Source organism: Natrix helvetica, assembly GCF_964273705.1.
Source record: "Natrix helvetica genome assembly, chromosome: 3".
NCBI lineage: Eukaryota > Metazoa > Chordata > Lepidosauria > Squamata > Natricidae > Natrix > Natrix helvetica.
Genome location: NC_138549.1, coordinates 89108997 through 89123343, shown reverse-complemented (window position 1 = coordinate 89123343; position 14347 = coordinate 89108997). Strand labels below are relative to the sequence as shown.

The 14347-nt window shown below is 48.2% G+C and overlaps 1 protein-coding gene across 1 annotated transcript; it reads right to left on the bottom strand.

Moving 5' to 3' along the window:
• Positions 1–1981: 1981 nt before the first annotated feature.
• Positions 1982–8670, bottom strand: BARHL2 (BarH like homeobox 2). The gene is made up of 3 exons (XM_081948924.1): positions 8086–8670; positions 5863–6088; positions 1982–3267 (listed from the first exon to the last, which is right to left on the bottom strand). The coding sequence occupies exons 1-3, from the start codon at positions 8660–8662 to the stop codon at positions 2955–2957; spliced, it is 1116 nt and encodes a 371-aa protein (XP_081805050.1). The 5' UTR covers positions 8663–8670; the 3' UTR covers positions 1982–2954.
• Positions 8671–14347: the final 5677 nt, after the last annotated feature.

The following is a 14347-nucleotide window of genomic DNA, read 5'->3' as shown; positions in this document are numbered from 1 at the left end:
ATTCAGAGCATTTAGTCTAGAGCATCTTACTTTTTCCCACTTTTGAATTTCCGTGTACTTTACTTACAAAGGAAACAGTTTTCATTGTGTTTTAAGTCAATGTGGGCACTGCCCTTAAGGGGGTGGAGGAACCTGAATATTTAAAATCCCAATCATTCCAAGGGAAGCAATGCCTAAAACCTTTCCTGGTGAAATCATTGGGACTCTATAGCCCACCTTCTTGTGCTCAGTAGCCTGCGAGCAAACCAGACAATCGTATGAGCAATGCATCGTACGATTGTGATTGCATCGTGATTTCAGACGTGAGCCGGATTAGGTGCTAGTCAGTTTCCCCATCTTGTCCATTTCCTTGACCACTGGTGGTGCATCTTAGCGGAAGCCTCCAATCTCGGGAGAATCCTAGTACAGACCAAGGGCAACGGCAACTTGATCTTCGGGAAGAGGTTTCGCAGGGGTGGGGGTGGGGGTGGGAGACCGACCCAGCGTTATTATTTATTCCTGAAGTCCCAATTAACACAGAGAAGAGGAGAACAGCGAGGGGAGAGGATGGATCGCAGGGAGGCAGGCTACCTCTCGGGTACAATGTCAGCGCGCCCACCACTCTGTCGCTGAGTCATTGTCAGGGTCCGCGGTGACAAGAGCTGAAAATGAGGTGGGCGTTTCCGGACCCTTTTGTGAAAACGCGGCCAAGGTCAAGATGATTTTAACTCGAATTTATTAGCAGACTTGAGGGGGGGAGGAGGGAGAGAAGGAGAGAGAGGGGGAAAGCGCCAGAGCCCGCGAAGCAGCAGCAAACCCCTTCCTTAATTAGCAAAGCCTAAATAATATGTACCCGCAGGCTGTCCCTTGCTTTTTCCTCCTTCCTTCCTCCCCCCTCCTCCACACCTCATCTCGCCTTCGCCTCCTTCTTCCTCCTTTAGAGAACAAAAACCCACTCTAGCAAAAAAGGAAAGGAAAGAGCGGGGGGAGCGATCCACAAACCTCAGAGGAGGTGATAATACCGGACTGGAGTTATGAATGTTTTATAGGTAATTGCGGTATATCTTTCGAACGTTCAAGGCTTGGTGAAAAGGAAAGCCGGGCCAGTTTTCAGCGCTTTGCTTCGGTTTCGGAGGGCTGTTGGTTTATCGGGGTTTAGCAGCCCCAGCCGGGGCCTGACCCGGGAGAAGCAGAACTGCCCCGTTCCATCTTTCACCCGTTCTCACCCCAGCCCCGCCAGTCCTAGCTCCAGACTCGCTTTTGCATTGATTTCTGGCTTTTTTCTCTCTCTCTTTTTTCCCTTTGCGCCTAAAGCCAGACGCTACCAAGAGCCACACACACACCCCTCCCCAATCCCAGCAAAGGATTAAAAACGGCCTCCCCCTCCTTAGAAAGAGCGGACTTTAAAAACAGCTCGACCCGAGCTCACCGACGCCAAGCCAAACCGTGTCCTCGAGCGGGGAGGAGACGGTTCCCCTGGGTGGGAGTCAAAAAGAGATCAAAGCAGCCCCCCCCCCCAGCTGCACATGCACGCACGCACAGACACACACAGAGACACACACACACGGCCCCGCGGCTGTGGGTCGCGGCGGATTTTCTTCTCTCCCGCGGCTCCGGGTTTTTCTTCCTAATTGCCACCCCCGAGCGTCTCTCGCTCCCAGGCTGTCCTCCGCGCTTTCTATCAGCGCCTCGGAACAGCTGCCAGGCTGGGTTGCACCTTTTGGCTTCCCATGCATCCGTCCGCCTTTAAGGTCCCTGCTTTGCCTCTTCCATATTCAGCAATGAGGGGGGGGGGGGGAACCTAGCCAACGACGGCAAGAAAGCAACACGAGAAGAGGGCCAAGGAGAGGGGGACATTCATGTCCAATGCACCCACCCGCATCCCGCTTTAACTGCCGAGGTCTGAAAAACAACCTCCAAGTCCATTGCAGAGCTTTCGTTTCTTTTCTGCCTATAAAAAAAACTTCTTTACAATCCAATCTTTACCCCTCCAAACAAACTCTTTAGCAACCAACCAGACTGGGGGCGGGAGTGGGGAAAGGGGGGATTAAAAGTCTCCTAACTCGTCGTATAGAAAGGGCAGACATGCGCACGCATCCAGACACACTCAGCCCATTTTACGGAATGAACAATAACAGCGCGGGAATCAAGGGGGAAAATAGCTCGTTTGGGTCTGCAGATTTGTTTAAAAAAAGATAAAAGTTTATTTCTTTTTTTCTCCCCGTCGGTTTTTTTTTTTTTTTGCCATTTTCAGTCATCAAAATCTCATTCGCTCGCTCGCTCTCGATATATAGATATATATATATTACAAAAAGCAAAAATAAAAAAGGAAAAGGAGGGGCCTCGGGGGGCGGGGAGAATATTTTTGTGGAGTTCGTTTGTTTCTTAGATTTTTTTTTCTTAAAAACAAATGAATATAAGTCTTTTTCTTTTCTTTCTTTTTGGACAACGTATAATAAATAATATATATCACTTCTCACACACCAGCCTGTTCAAAATGTGTATGTAGCATATATACCAATGACGAGAGAGATCCGGAAAATGCCAGTTCGGTGACAGAAAAAAGTTCGTGAGAATTCGGTGCAAACTTCTCCGCTCTCCCTCAGTCTTCTGCCTTCTGGGCCGCGGTGGGGGAGGCGTTCTTTCCCTCTTTGTGTCCTCAAGAGTCCTGCCTGGCACTCCGGCTTTTCCCAGCCGCCACCCCCAGCCTCCTGAACCCCCTTCCGCCTCCTCCGGCAAAGCGGCGGGGGCTGCTGCGGGACTCGGTGCTACGTGTCACTTACGGGGGTCCAGAGTCTCTGCGCTCTGAGCCGGTCGCTCCTCCGGCTTGGTTAGAAGGACCGCTTGATTTCCCGCCCCCTCGCTCACCTCGGCTCCTTTCTTGCTTGATTGGCTGCTGGGGGGAGTGAGGGGGAAATCTGTCGGCGGGGTTGAGGAGGGGGAGCCGGGGTGAGGGAGACGCCCAGTGGTTTTCTTCACCGCGGGTGAGGGGTCCCTGGAAGGGGGTTGGACAAGGGGTTGAGGGCCGGCTGCCCCCCCGGCCCGAGGCCGTGGATCAGAACCCGGGGCACCAGAGGCCGCTGGAGTTGAGGGTGAGGCGCAGGCGGAGTCCGGTACATGCTACTGTACATGGCCGCGGCCGCCGCAGCCGCCGTGGTGCTGTCCATGCTCCCCAGGAGGCTCGGGTGGTAGAAATAAGGCGACGGGAACATCCGCTGTAGAGCCGAGTAGTTCCCAGCTTCGGCCAGCAACTCCAGCCCCACCGCCGTCTGTCGCTTCCACTTGGTTCTGCAAGAGACGGAACGGAGACACCGTCGGCTGGGCCCGAAGGGGGGGGGAGGTTAGGGGGAGGGAGCGAGAATCGAGCTGACCACCCTCCCTCCCTTCCTCCCGACACAAGCCCTCCACGCGGGAACAGACTCGGGCAGAAGAGAGTTTGGCTTGCCTGAATCTCTTGCGTTCCAGGCCTTTCCTTTAAGGAAGCGCAGCTGCAGCCAAATTATTGCACGGCTGGTAGGTCTTAAAGCAGAATACTATTATGGCTGGGGGAGAGATCGGCGGGCTCAAGAGGGACACGCGAGGAATCAGAATGAACTGTCATTTGAAAAATCCTGGAAAACATTTGCTAGCCAAAGACACACACACACACACACCACACACACTACAAAAGGCGAGCCAAACTTAAGCCTTGCCGGCCTGTTAAGTAACAACGACAGCTGATAAAACTATCCACGATTCATTCTCCTTTCAAACATGTAATTACATTGTTGTCTATGGCCTCATCAAACCTTTTTTTCATATTCACGTCACTCTCTAATATTAATAACAAAAGAAGAAGAAAAAATATTTCCCCCGTTGTAACGTTTTGTGCTAAAAGATTAATACATACAATCCAGCCAGCTATTTAAAAGTCAATGGCTTGGATGGGGACAATGAAGGAAACAAAGTCATTCCTCACTGGAAAACTTCAGAACGTATGCCCATTTTTTTTACTGACTCTTCCGATCAGGCCAGCCCCCCCCCCCTATCCAAACAAGGAAACACTTAAGCAAACCTTGAAGGGAAAAAAAAAGAGCCAGCCTTGCGAGAGTTTCATTATACTCTCCTTCCTGAAGATGGCCTGCAGGAAAAAGTGAAATCGCTGGAAGATTTTGGATGTTAGGAACTACAATCCTGAATATTTTAGAATTGTCGAATCCTGTTGCTTTGGGGCATGGGGCGAACGGGGGTGGGTGGGTGAGAATGGAGGATGACTAATTTTCCTTCTGTGGGGAAGACACAGGCCCCCTCCAGATGCAAGAGGAGGAGGCTAAACGCAAATGGATACAGATCACCCCTTTCCCTCCCTCGTGCGAGTACATTGCAAAACACACTGGGAGGAAGACGCGGCTTCCGGACAAGTCAGTTTCCTTCCTTCCTAACGCAGAACCTGCATGTTAGTCTTCCTTGGAGTGGAAAAAAAAAAATCCCGCTCCGCTAACTGGCTGTGAGCATTGGTGAGTATTTTCAGCAGGCGCACGACACACCGAGGTAAACACGGCCGTTACGAAACGCAGCGAAATTAACAAGCGTGGAGCTCCCTGTTTAGCTGGGCTGTAAATGACGCTAATGTTTTCCGACAGAATTAGGGTGGCTGCAACCATATGAAATGAGACAGAAAATTATAGCAAAGACGACAACTGGACAGAGGTTTCCAGCCCGTGTTTTTCTCTGCCAAGAATTCGAAAACCACATTTTGCCCTTATGGGGCCTTCCTCGCTCGCCTGCATCGTTTCGGCCTCTCTCTTTTTAAAATAATAAGAAAATAACCCCAGACATTGGCGACTAGACTTCCTTCGCCAGTGCTTCGTTTTCCAATCACAGAGATCAGGATTCAAATGCACTGGAGAAATGAGAGAATGAAACCCAGGACGGAATTACAAATCGGAGCGTCCGAAAATGTCAAATCAGGCCGAGTAAGGTGGAGGCCTCGAGAAGGGAATCCCACCGAGCCTGAAACTTGCTTAGCTTTTCCCAGTGGCGCTGTCCCGGTTTAACGTCTCCTTGCTTCCACGCTTCGGCCTTTGCTTTGCTAGCAGGGACAGAGAGATAAACTCGGTTGGTGCGCTGTTTTTTCTCTCTCCTGTGCTGTTCAGACTTCCTCCACCTGCCCTCGACAGGAAAATGGAAAAGCAACCTAATGACTGTGTACAACCGCCTTAACTTGGAACGTTTAACTTGAGTCCTGAACTCGTACCGTTCAATGAATGATAGCTAACTAAGAGTTTCGGCTGAGGTTTGTGTGTCAGCCTAGCTATGAAAGCAAGCAAACAAACAAAAAAGCCCACGGCTACTAACCAAGCCTGCTCTGAGAATGCACCTGGTAGGGTTTTTCCCTGGACGGAGCCACTGAAATCTTGGCCCGCAGGAAATGGTCAACGTGGGCGTGGGGGAGGGAGGGGAGACGGAAGGACTGAGATGCAAAGTGAGACGACCAAACAGAAAGGCCACGAGTGGATATCTAAGGAGACAGATTTCCTTTGCCTTTCCAAAGGAAATTGTAGAGCTGCCCCCCCCCCTCCCCGAAATAAGTCCCTCGGAACTCTGCTTGGAGGTCGCGCTCCTATCCTTTTTTTTAAATCCGGGAGTAGGCCTCTTTGAACTCCACGGGATTCCCTTTTGCGTGGATGGCAAGGCAGAAGATGGGAAGATTAAAACCACGACCAAGCGTGGAAGACAATTCCACAGGATATAATGAGACATTTCTGGGTCAAAGTGGGCCAGGCCCGACTGTTTCAAAGCAGCCCGTTCCCGCAGGACTTTCTTTTGAGACCAGTGTTGCCATTTCCCTACCTGCCCGCCCCAGCCCCAGCCCCAGCTTTTGTCCCTACCGGGCTGCCCTACCTCCGGTTTTGATACCAGGTTTTGACCTGGGTGTCAGTCAGATTGAGGGCGGCTGCCAAGTCCATGCGGTCTTGGACACTGAGGTACTTCTGCCTCTCGAAGCTCCTCTCCAGTTGGTTGAGCTGATGGTCGGAGAAGGCAGTCCGTGCCTTGCGAGGTTTCTTTGCCCTCACAGGGGGACTGTCCCTGCTGCTGGAAATCTCGCGATCCCCTTCTTCTTTTGCCCCTGAGGAGACACAAGACAGAACCTCGGGGTTAGGGCCGAGGAGAAAAGCGGCAGGGTTGGGGGGGGAGGACTAAACCCGCACACAAAACCTTACGAAGCCTGAACAGGACGTTCCCCTGGTGGGAGTCTTCTCCATCCAAACGGACCATTCGAAAAGGCGGCTTAGGAATCAACTGATTTGTTCCCCTGCTTTTGTACAAGGCGGCGTAGACCAGAACCACAGCAATGAATTAAGAAGCCTGGAACTCAGCTGCGATTCAGCCTCAAACAAAACAGCAGAGGGAATATTTCGGGCTAAAAAGTAGCGTCATTTCTCTGGAGTGATAACTTCTCCTGTCACACAGCTTCCTAATAATATCCTCTCTTCCCCCCCCCCCCCCAGGGGATTTTTTTTTCCTCCGCCGCCTTTCCTCACTTTCTCCCTGGGCCAAATTCAGATTTCCAAGTGCACATCGGAAACGGTTACGATCAAGCCATCGCAACAGCCTGAATACTTTTCCTGGAGTGCTTGTCATCCAGGTACAAAAAGAGAGCCGGATTTCGCAATCCCAGGTGACAGCGGAAATATTACCGGATTTGGTCTGGAATCTTTGAGTCTTATTTGAGGGAGGGTTTTTTTTTTAGCTGAAATGTTAGGAAATCGATATGTCAGTCCATCTGTGTTTGTACGAGGTTTTCTCTTCCACCACCAATCTCTCCCCCTCTTCCCCCTTCTCTCCCCCCCCCCCTCTCTCTCTTTTCTTTTTCTAGGCTCTCCTTGATCTTCCCTGCAGGGAGAACAATAATCTCTCTAATTGACCCACTGGGGAGGTTGGTGCACCAACTAACCAACAACAACCCCCCCCCCCCCAAAAAAAAACCTAGACGAAACTCTGCATCTGGTTCTAGACGCTCATATGTTAGTGCTAAAATGGCAAATTGAATAGTAGTCCTATTAGTTACTGCAAAATAGCTGAAGGTTGTAAAATGAGCGAAATGTGTTCTCTCTCATCACCACGTTTCCCCCCCCCCCAAAAAAAAAACCGTCTTTCCAGTTAAGTGAGATTCCCTTGGTATTGGGGGAGGGCATCTTTTATTTCCCCCCAGGAAGTGGCAGAATCGAGCACACCATGTAGGTTTGAATTTTAGAACGTAACTATTGCACACTCTCTAAAGCATCTCACAAAAAATCAACGGTATCAAATATTGCACAATGCTAATTCTAAAGGAAGAAACATTTCAAGGAAAGAGGGAAGGAAGGAAAAGAAAGAAAGAAAGAAAGAAAGAAAGAAAGAAAGAAAGAAAGAAAGAAAGAAAAGGAGCCCGATTGGACCCACCCTTTTGGTTTGTTTCCCTGCTTAAAAAACACATTTTATTATAAATTCTTTAGGAGGTCTGTCTTGCTAATTAAGTGTTGCTAAATCTGTGTGAACTATGTTTAGAAATTATGCATGCAGATCGCATATTGTAATATGCATTTGCATTTTAAAATCTCTAGTAATCCCAGCTGGCATTTTTGGTATTGTTGAAGTGCACCACTTGCAGACTCCTTTTTGTTCTGGTATCAACTTTTTTTTAAAAGGCGGGGGGGGGCTACGTAGTTTCAGATTATATAATGACAGTTATATAGAGATTTATAGATACATAGATCTATGTATATGGATTGTCTAATAAAAAATTAGAGGGGAAACATTTAGATTTCCGGAGTTTTTGCAAATAACCTGGTTGTGCTTATTGTTTTCTTATGGGACTTCGTTTTATTTTTAAATACTATCCAGGTTGCTGGAGCCTTTCCTTGAGGGCTTAGCCAATTCGCAGCCAGTCTTCCAAGTTGGCTCGAAGTTTTCAGAGCTTTCACAACAAGCGATTGCTGAAAGCAGGGGAGGGGGAGGAAGGGGGATATTAGAAAGCACAGAGGAACAACCGGGAAGGTTCGAAACGTAAACAATGGAACCCTCGCAACTGTTTCGAACCCGGAACGCTCGCAACCGTTTCGAAGACCCGCCGTCCCCACTCACCGTGGCATTTCAGCTCATTCTGGGTCTCGTCGCGTTTGTCCAGTTTGGTTCTGCCGTCGTCCTGCTCCAGTTTTGGCCTGAAACTTTCGTTGGCCGAGTTGCTCTCTTGTTTGGGGGTGGGATGGGGAGAGGAGACGCTGGTGCTGTAAGGGGCACACGCGGCCAGCGGTTTGCTATCTCCCAAAATGTCTTTAATTAAAAAAGACGACGTGGAAGTCCTGGGGGCAGAGCTGCACGAACCCAATTGCTGCTGCTGCTGGGGCGACGGCTGCAAACTTTTTGGCTGTTGCTGCTCTGGATGTTGGCCGTGGTGAAGGTGGTGGTGCTGAGGCGACAGGCCATCTTGCGCCAAATGCTGCTCGGGGTGCTCTGCGGTGACCGAGATAGGCGAGGAGGGAGTCGTGCCCACCGTGTCTATTTCCGAACAAGGGGACGGAGTGGCCTGGTTGAGAAAATCCGCCGCCCTGGCCTCGCCATGGGCCGTCCGAAAGTCCCCGTTCATCATAACCGGGCTGCCGGACCTGGGATTAGACAAAATCGTGTCTATTCCAAAACTGGAAGTGCTAGATCCTTCCATGGTGGCCGTTCAAAGAAGCGCCTTCATGCCCTTTCCCTCCCGACGCCGTTCTCTTGCGCGGACTGGGGTTTTTGGGTGGCGGGTGGGGGGGAAGGTGATGGCTGGCTCTAAGGCGATCGATCGGCGATTAAAACGCGAACCACCAACCAAATCGGATCAATTATGGACGAAGCGAATCTCTTCGATCAAAATTTAAATGGGGAGGGAGGGAAGGAGGGAGGGAGGGAAGGAAGGAGGGAGGGAGGGAGGGAGAACGGGGCGAACGACGACGAGACGCGCACATGCACCAGGCGCACGCACGGGGAGGAAAAAAAGAGCCAGCAGGAGAAAACCGCCGAAGCCAACCAGGAGGAGGAGGGCAGCCGAGAACCGATTCGGGAGGAAGATGCCAGATCCGCTGCGCCACACGCTTCGCCCCCGCCCCGAAGAGTCGCTCGCTCGCTCGCTCTCTTTCCGCCGGCCACACGTGCTCCGCTTATTGTTCAGGACGCCCGCGCCGCTCGGGCAGGACAGCCAGCATCGCCTGGATGAGCCGCCGGCCGGGGAAGCGGCGGGAAGAGGCTGCTGGGGCTCTCCGATAGAGGCTTTGCTTGGCCAACCAAGGAGAACCCGGCACCGCTGCTTAATGCCGCCGCGCCCGATTGCCTGGTTCCGGGGCGCTCTCTCTGCTCTCGCCGGCGCCCAGGAGTTATTGAACTTCCTTGGAAAGTTGAGGCGTGGCGGAGCAACGCGAGGAGGAGGAGGAGGAGGTGAAGAAGGCTCGGCCGCTGCCCGATTCTCGCTAGGGCGAGCGGCTCCTCTCGGGCTCCTGCGATTCCGCCCGTGACGTCACGGCCCTTCGCCGCTCGCCTGCTCGCCGCTCTTGATCAAACCTCTTTAAGGCTCGGAATTTTCCCCCCATTTTAAAAATATTCCTTATTTATTTATTTGTTTGTTTTATTTAAGGCCGCCGTCGAGTAACGGTCTCTTATTGGTGGGCTCGGCGGCCGAACTTGACGCTCGGCGGTTGGCAGCCAATGAGAAGAAGGAAGGAAGACGAGAGAAGGCGAAGGGAGGGGAAGGGAAGGGAAGAGGGAGTACGGGGGCCTTGTCAGGTTCGGGACTGGGACTGTTCTTTTTTAGAACCTTTAGGATTCCTCCCTTTCTTCGTTCCCCATTGTTCTACCCTAATATAAATGGGTGGTTATTATTACCTCTGGCATGCCAATAGTCATCAGTTTAGTAGCAAAAATCAAGGTAGGGGGAGAAAGAAAGAAAGGAAGGAAGGAAAGAAAGAAAGAAAGAAAGAAAGAAAGAAAGAAAGAAAGAAAGAAAGAAAGAAAGAAAGAAAGAAAGAAAGAAAGAAAGAAAGAAAAGGAAAGAAAGAAATTTAAGAGAATATTTGCGTGTAAGAAAGAGAGTATGCGATATTTCGAGTTGTGAAGTCTTGTGTATACGAGATCGTTACAAAAGTAATATACATTACTTATAACCTATTTTTTTCCTCAGGGTGGGATGTAAGTTAAAATGCAGAGTTATTTAGGGCTTTCTCCTATTTTGTCCTTTGGAAGATCAGAAACGATTGTCCCCACAGTCCTAGGCAGGAGAAGCGACCCAACTTCATTGAAGAACTAGGGAAATAAAAGAGGGGCTGGGCGAAATGTCCCTTGCAGCGCCAACTGGGGGAAACGTCTGGCTTCCTCTCCTAAGGGACGGGGGAGTGGAAAGGGAAGCGGCTCCTGGGGAGGGGAAAAAAAATCTCGGTCTAGAACCGGCCCCTCTGTTTATTTGGAGAAGACTGTAGACTTTAGTCTGTGCCATAGCTGCAACCACGGGCTCTGGTTCTTCATCCAGACAGTGGTTTTAACCATCCATTCATCCAGCCCCAGCACACGCACACACCTCCTTCCCCTTTCGTTCTTGGGATGCCTTTGCCTGGCTGCTATTTCCAGCGCCTCTTTATTTGCAACCGACCCAGTTCGGGCCGACACGCCGCGCACTTCGGGAGAAAGCACAGCGGTGGCTGCTCGGATGGGTCTCAGCTTGTGTTCATCTGTCTCTAAGACGAAGCCGCGGCGGTTCGAACTTGTCCCTTGTTGAATGTCAGGGTAATGGGAAGTGCCAGTGACAAGACGCCGTATTGCTCCTCCTGATTAAGTACCGTCAACCTAATTAGCAGAGCAATTATAAGGTGCTAATGAATGATTCAAAGTTCGGCGAGTTGTCTTTTTTTTCCGAATTACGCCTTAAAAAAAAAAAGGCACCGAGGAATCGAAGGGAAAAGCGAAGCGTTCTCCCCGCCTGCCTTCTTCCCTCCGGTCCCTGGTTCTTTTCTTCCTTCCCACAGCAACGTTTAAACCTTTCGGTTCCAGAAAGAACCGAACGAAATCTGTCCATCTAAAATAGATGCAACTGACCATCAATAGACAGGGGCTGTGGGGGAGGGGATGCATATGTTCATTTAAAATAAAATAAGATAATACAATTTAAAGGAGTCGTATTAGAGTATGTGTAGAGTTTTCCAGCTGCGCCTTTGCAAGTTAAAAAAAAATGAGCTTCTCAAGGCCGGTAGGTTGGTAGGTCAAGATTTGGGAGAAGAAGATTTGGGGGAAGGGGAATCGATGAAGTTTCAAGGGACACCGGTCGGTTTAAAATATTGTCCTGACGTTCCTTGGGTTGGCGGTGAATGCCTGTGTTGGAAGAAGGGAAGACCAGAGAAAAGGAAAAGACGAAGCAGCCTGGGAAAGAAGCAAATACCTGCTTCTTAGAAACAGGGGTCTGGGGAGGTTTTGCCAGCAGCCGGGTGTCAAGGCAAAAAGAGACTTCGGACGACTTCTAGCTGCTGGTTGAGCCCCACTCGCCTTAGGTCGGCGACTACGTAGCTTGCGCCCCTTGTTCTCCCCCAGTGACACTCTCCCAAGCTTCTCCGAGAGGCTTGGCATTATAGCGTGTGAATTGCTGGCTGCGGCGGGAAGCCGCCGGGAAGTTCGGCATTGTTGCCCCTTTGGTGGTATTTTGCCAAGAACAAGCAAGTGGTAAAATCCAGAATTTTACCCTTTAAAACGAATAAAGAAGACGAAGGGCGGAAGTTATTGGGAAAGGGAGAGACGCAGAGAATTGCAATTTGGCTAGAACAGCGTGAATCCTTTTACCCTTTCCCCCTTTTCAACCCTGAAAGATATATGCCAACGGAGTTGCTATCGTGGATCGATTTCCCTCCGAAAATATTTTTCCAAGTAAGGGATAGTTAACGACGTTCTGTATTTCCAACATAGATTATACGGTATCTTTCTTTCCCCGTTGGTCCAAATTGAAATGTATTTAAACCCGTTCAGTATTATCCCTTCAGAACTAAATTCTTTGAAGTATTCATTGCCTGGGTATAAACATTTTCTTTTTGGAAAACAAAGAAAGAAATGGGCAAGAAAGGAATGCAATTCAATTGAGAAAAGCAGAGATTGATCTGCCACCTATTTCTCTGCGCGTTTATTTTAAAAGTCTGCTCTAAGAGATTCGCAGGCGATTTGCCTTTCAGACTCTGAAGATATTAGAAATGTTGACATATAAAATACCTCCTTCAGGATGGGAACGTCCGCAAAATGAATAGAGGGAATTGGAGAAATAAGCATCTTTAAAAAGCTGCCCACTTTATCCCTGCTGAAATATTTATGGAGATGGATGGTTTATTGGGGAGGACTTTTAAAATGCTTCAAAGGGAAAATTTGAAACTGAAAAGTTCAAAACAAGATCCTTCAGAAGGTAGCACTTCCTCCAGACCAGCACTTCTCTGGTCTTCTGAGGAGCAATTGGGTTTGCTTGTAGTCAGGCCAAATTTACCATCCCTTGATGGCAACGCGGGACAGATTTGAAACAGAGGTTTTGTTTCGTGTTTGTCTCTGAATGCAACGCGGGCGGTATAATTCGGAGCTCAGTGAGTGGATATGGCTTATTTAGGGGAAGACGTGGACCTTGTTTCAACCGGATATGGGGTTTGGTGGACATTTTGGGAACTGCTATCCAAAATCTTTATTTATCACAAAACCTTATGTAGCATTACCTCCCGATAGGAGAAAGTAGAGGGAGGGGGAGTGAAAAATATTAAGATTGAATAAACCAGGGATTTATGTACATTTTTGGATGCAGACGGTTATAAGAGCTCATCATTTTGTTTGTGCCTGGGGTTATTGTGAATATAATCTTGTGGATTCACGGTGTGGTTTGTTCATTTATTTGTTTCTTTGTTTCCCCTTTTTAGGGTAATTACTGGACACCACAGGCAGCCAAGGAAGTTTTGCTATTTATATCCAAATCTGGACCTCCATCTCCAGCACTTTGTAGCTAAAGGAGAACCACCGCTATTCCCTCTTCCCTCCCAAATTTGGATTAACCTAGTTCTCTAGTTTATTTACTGTAGAGAAAAATATGATCAATGGTCTAATTCCATCCCTGGTCATTTGTGCCAACTACACAATCCCAGGTAGGCTGATTCAGAACTAACATCCATTAAATTCTCTCTCAGGCAACTATGCACAAGATTGCAGTCTAAACATGCTCAGGAAGAGAGAATTATATTGGAGCAAATAAAGTTGCTTCCTCTATTTAAACACACGTTGTGATAATCTAAGGGGTTTTTTCCTCTCTTTTTCCCCAAAATACACTCGCTAACAGGAAATTCTTTCCTTGAGGTTTTTACTTTCAAATTTGCACAATGCATTCCAATCCATCGTGAATTACTATACCATTACTATGCTCCCTATGTCAAACCGAGTCCTATATCCAAAGAAAAATAGAGAGCAGTCTGTATCCAACTCTATCAATCCTCTTAACAGACATTATTTTTTCTAAAGTAATGATTTCAAAAAAATTATTTAAATCTTACAATAACACGAAAAAAGTGTTGGAAAGGAAAGCGATTTTAACGAGAGCTCCAGGCACGTTCGGTAATACTGTGTGATTGCTGCATCTCCTCTTTTTAAAATAAAAGTTTTGGGAATCGCAGTCCAAATTGCTTCTGGAGAGCCGCAATTACACATTTTGCCATAAGGCGGCGACAATAGAGGCCTCTATTGTCTTCAGAAAGCTCTTAGTGTGATTACGAAGAGGTACTTTTACAAGCCTCCCCGCCACCCCCAGTAGTTAAATATGTCTATCAAGAAACAAAAGCGTGTGCTTTTAAATCAGCATTTCACAATCTTTGTGGGTTTCAAGAAAATTTAAATAGGAGGCAAATTTTTCAACGCATATTTTAAAATCCTGATAGAGCATAGAGCTCTATTAAACCGGCTCCAAAAAAAAAATCACAAAATATCGTCATGTTCTCAAGATATTCTGGACATCCAAGACAATAAGCAGAATCAAAATTACTTATTCTTTTGTTCCTTTTTCGACAGCAATTTTTTTTTGCCTGGCACTGAGTCCCGCAACCCTATTAGAATGTTTTTGAGTACATTCTATAGGACAAATTGTCCAATATTCATGTTAACTAAGATGTTGATTAATAATAATTCACAAACCCTGCCGGTGTGAACTTATTTGCCATTAGGCCAAAACTTTTTGGATATGGCTTTTTATCACTCATGGTGGTTTTTTTTTTTAAAAAGATCCAAGAACTGGGTAGGATGCAACATGAATATAAATTCCTTGGAAAGATTCTGAGTGAAAGATTCTGATTTCATTGTAGATTTTGTTCCATGTGTGACACTTAAA

Bases quoted from the DNA above. Each gene is read 5' to 3' on its own strand.
- BARHL2 (XM_081948924.1), bottom strand. From the start codon at position 8,662: ATGGAAGGATCTAGCACTTCCAGTTTTGGAATAGACACGATTTTGTCT. The intron at 6,089-8,085 runs GTGAGTGGGGAC...GTGTCTCCTCAG, and splicing joins GAATGAGCTGAAATGCCACG to GGGCAAAAGAAGAAGGGGAT. The intron at 3,268-5,862 runs GTAGGGCAGCCC...CGTCTCTTGCAG, and splicing joins ACCTGGTATCAAAACCGGAG to AACCAAGTGGAAGCGACAGA.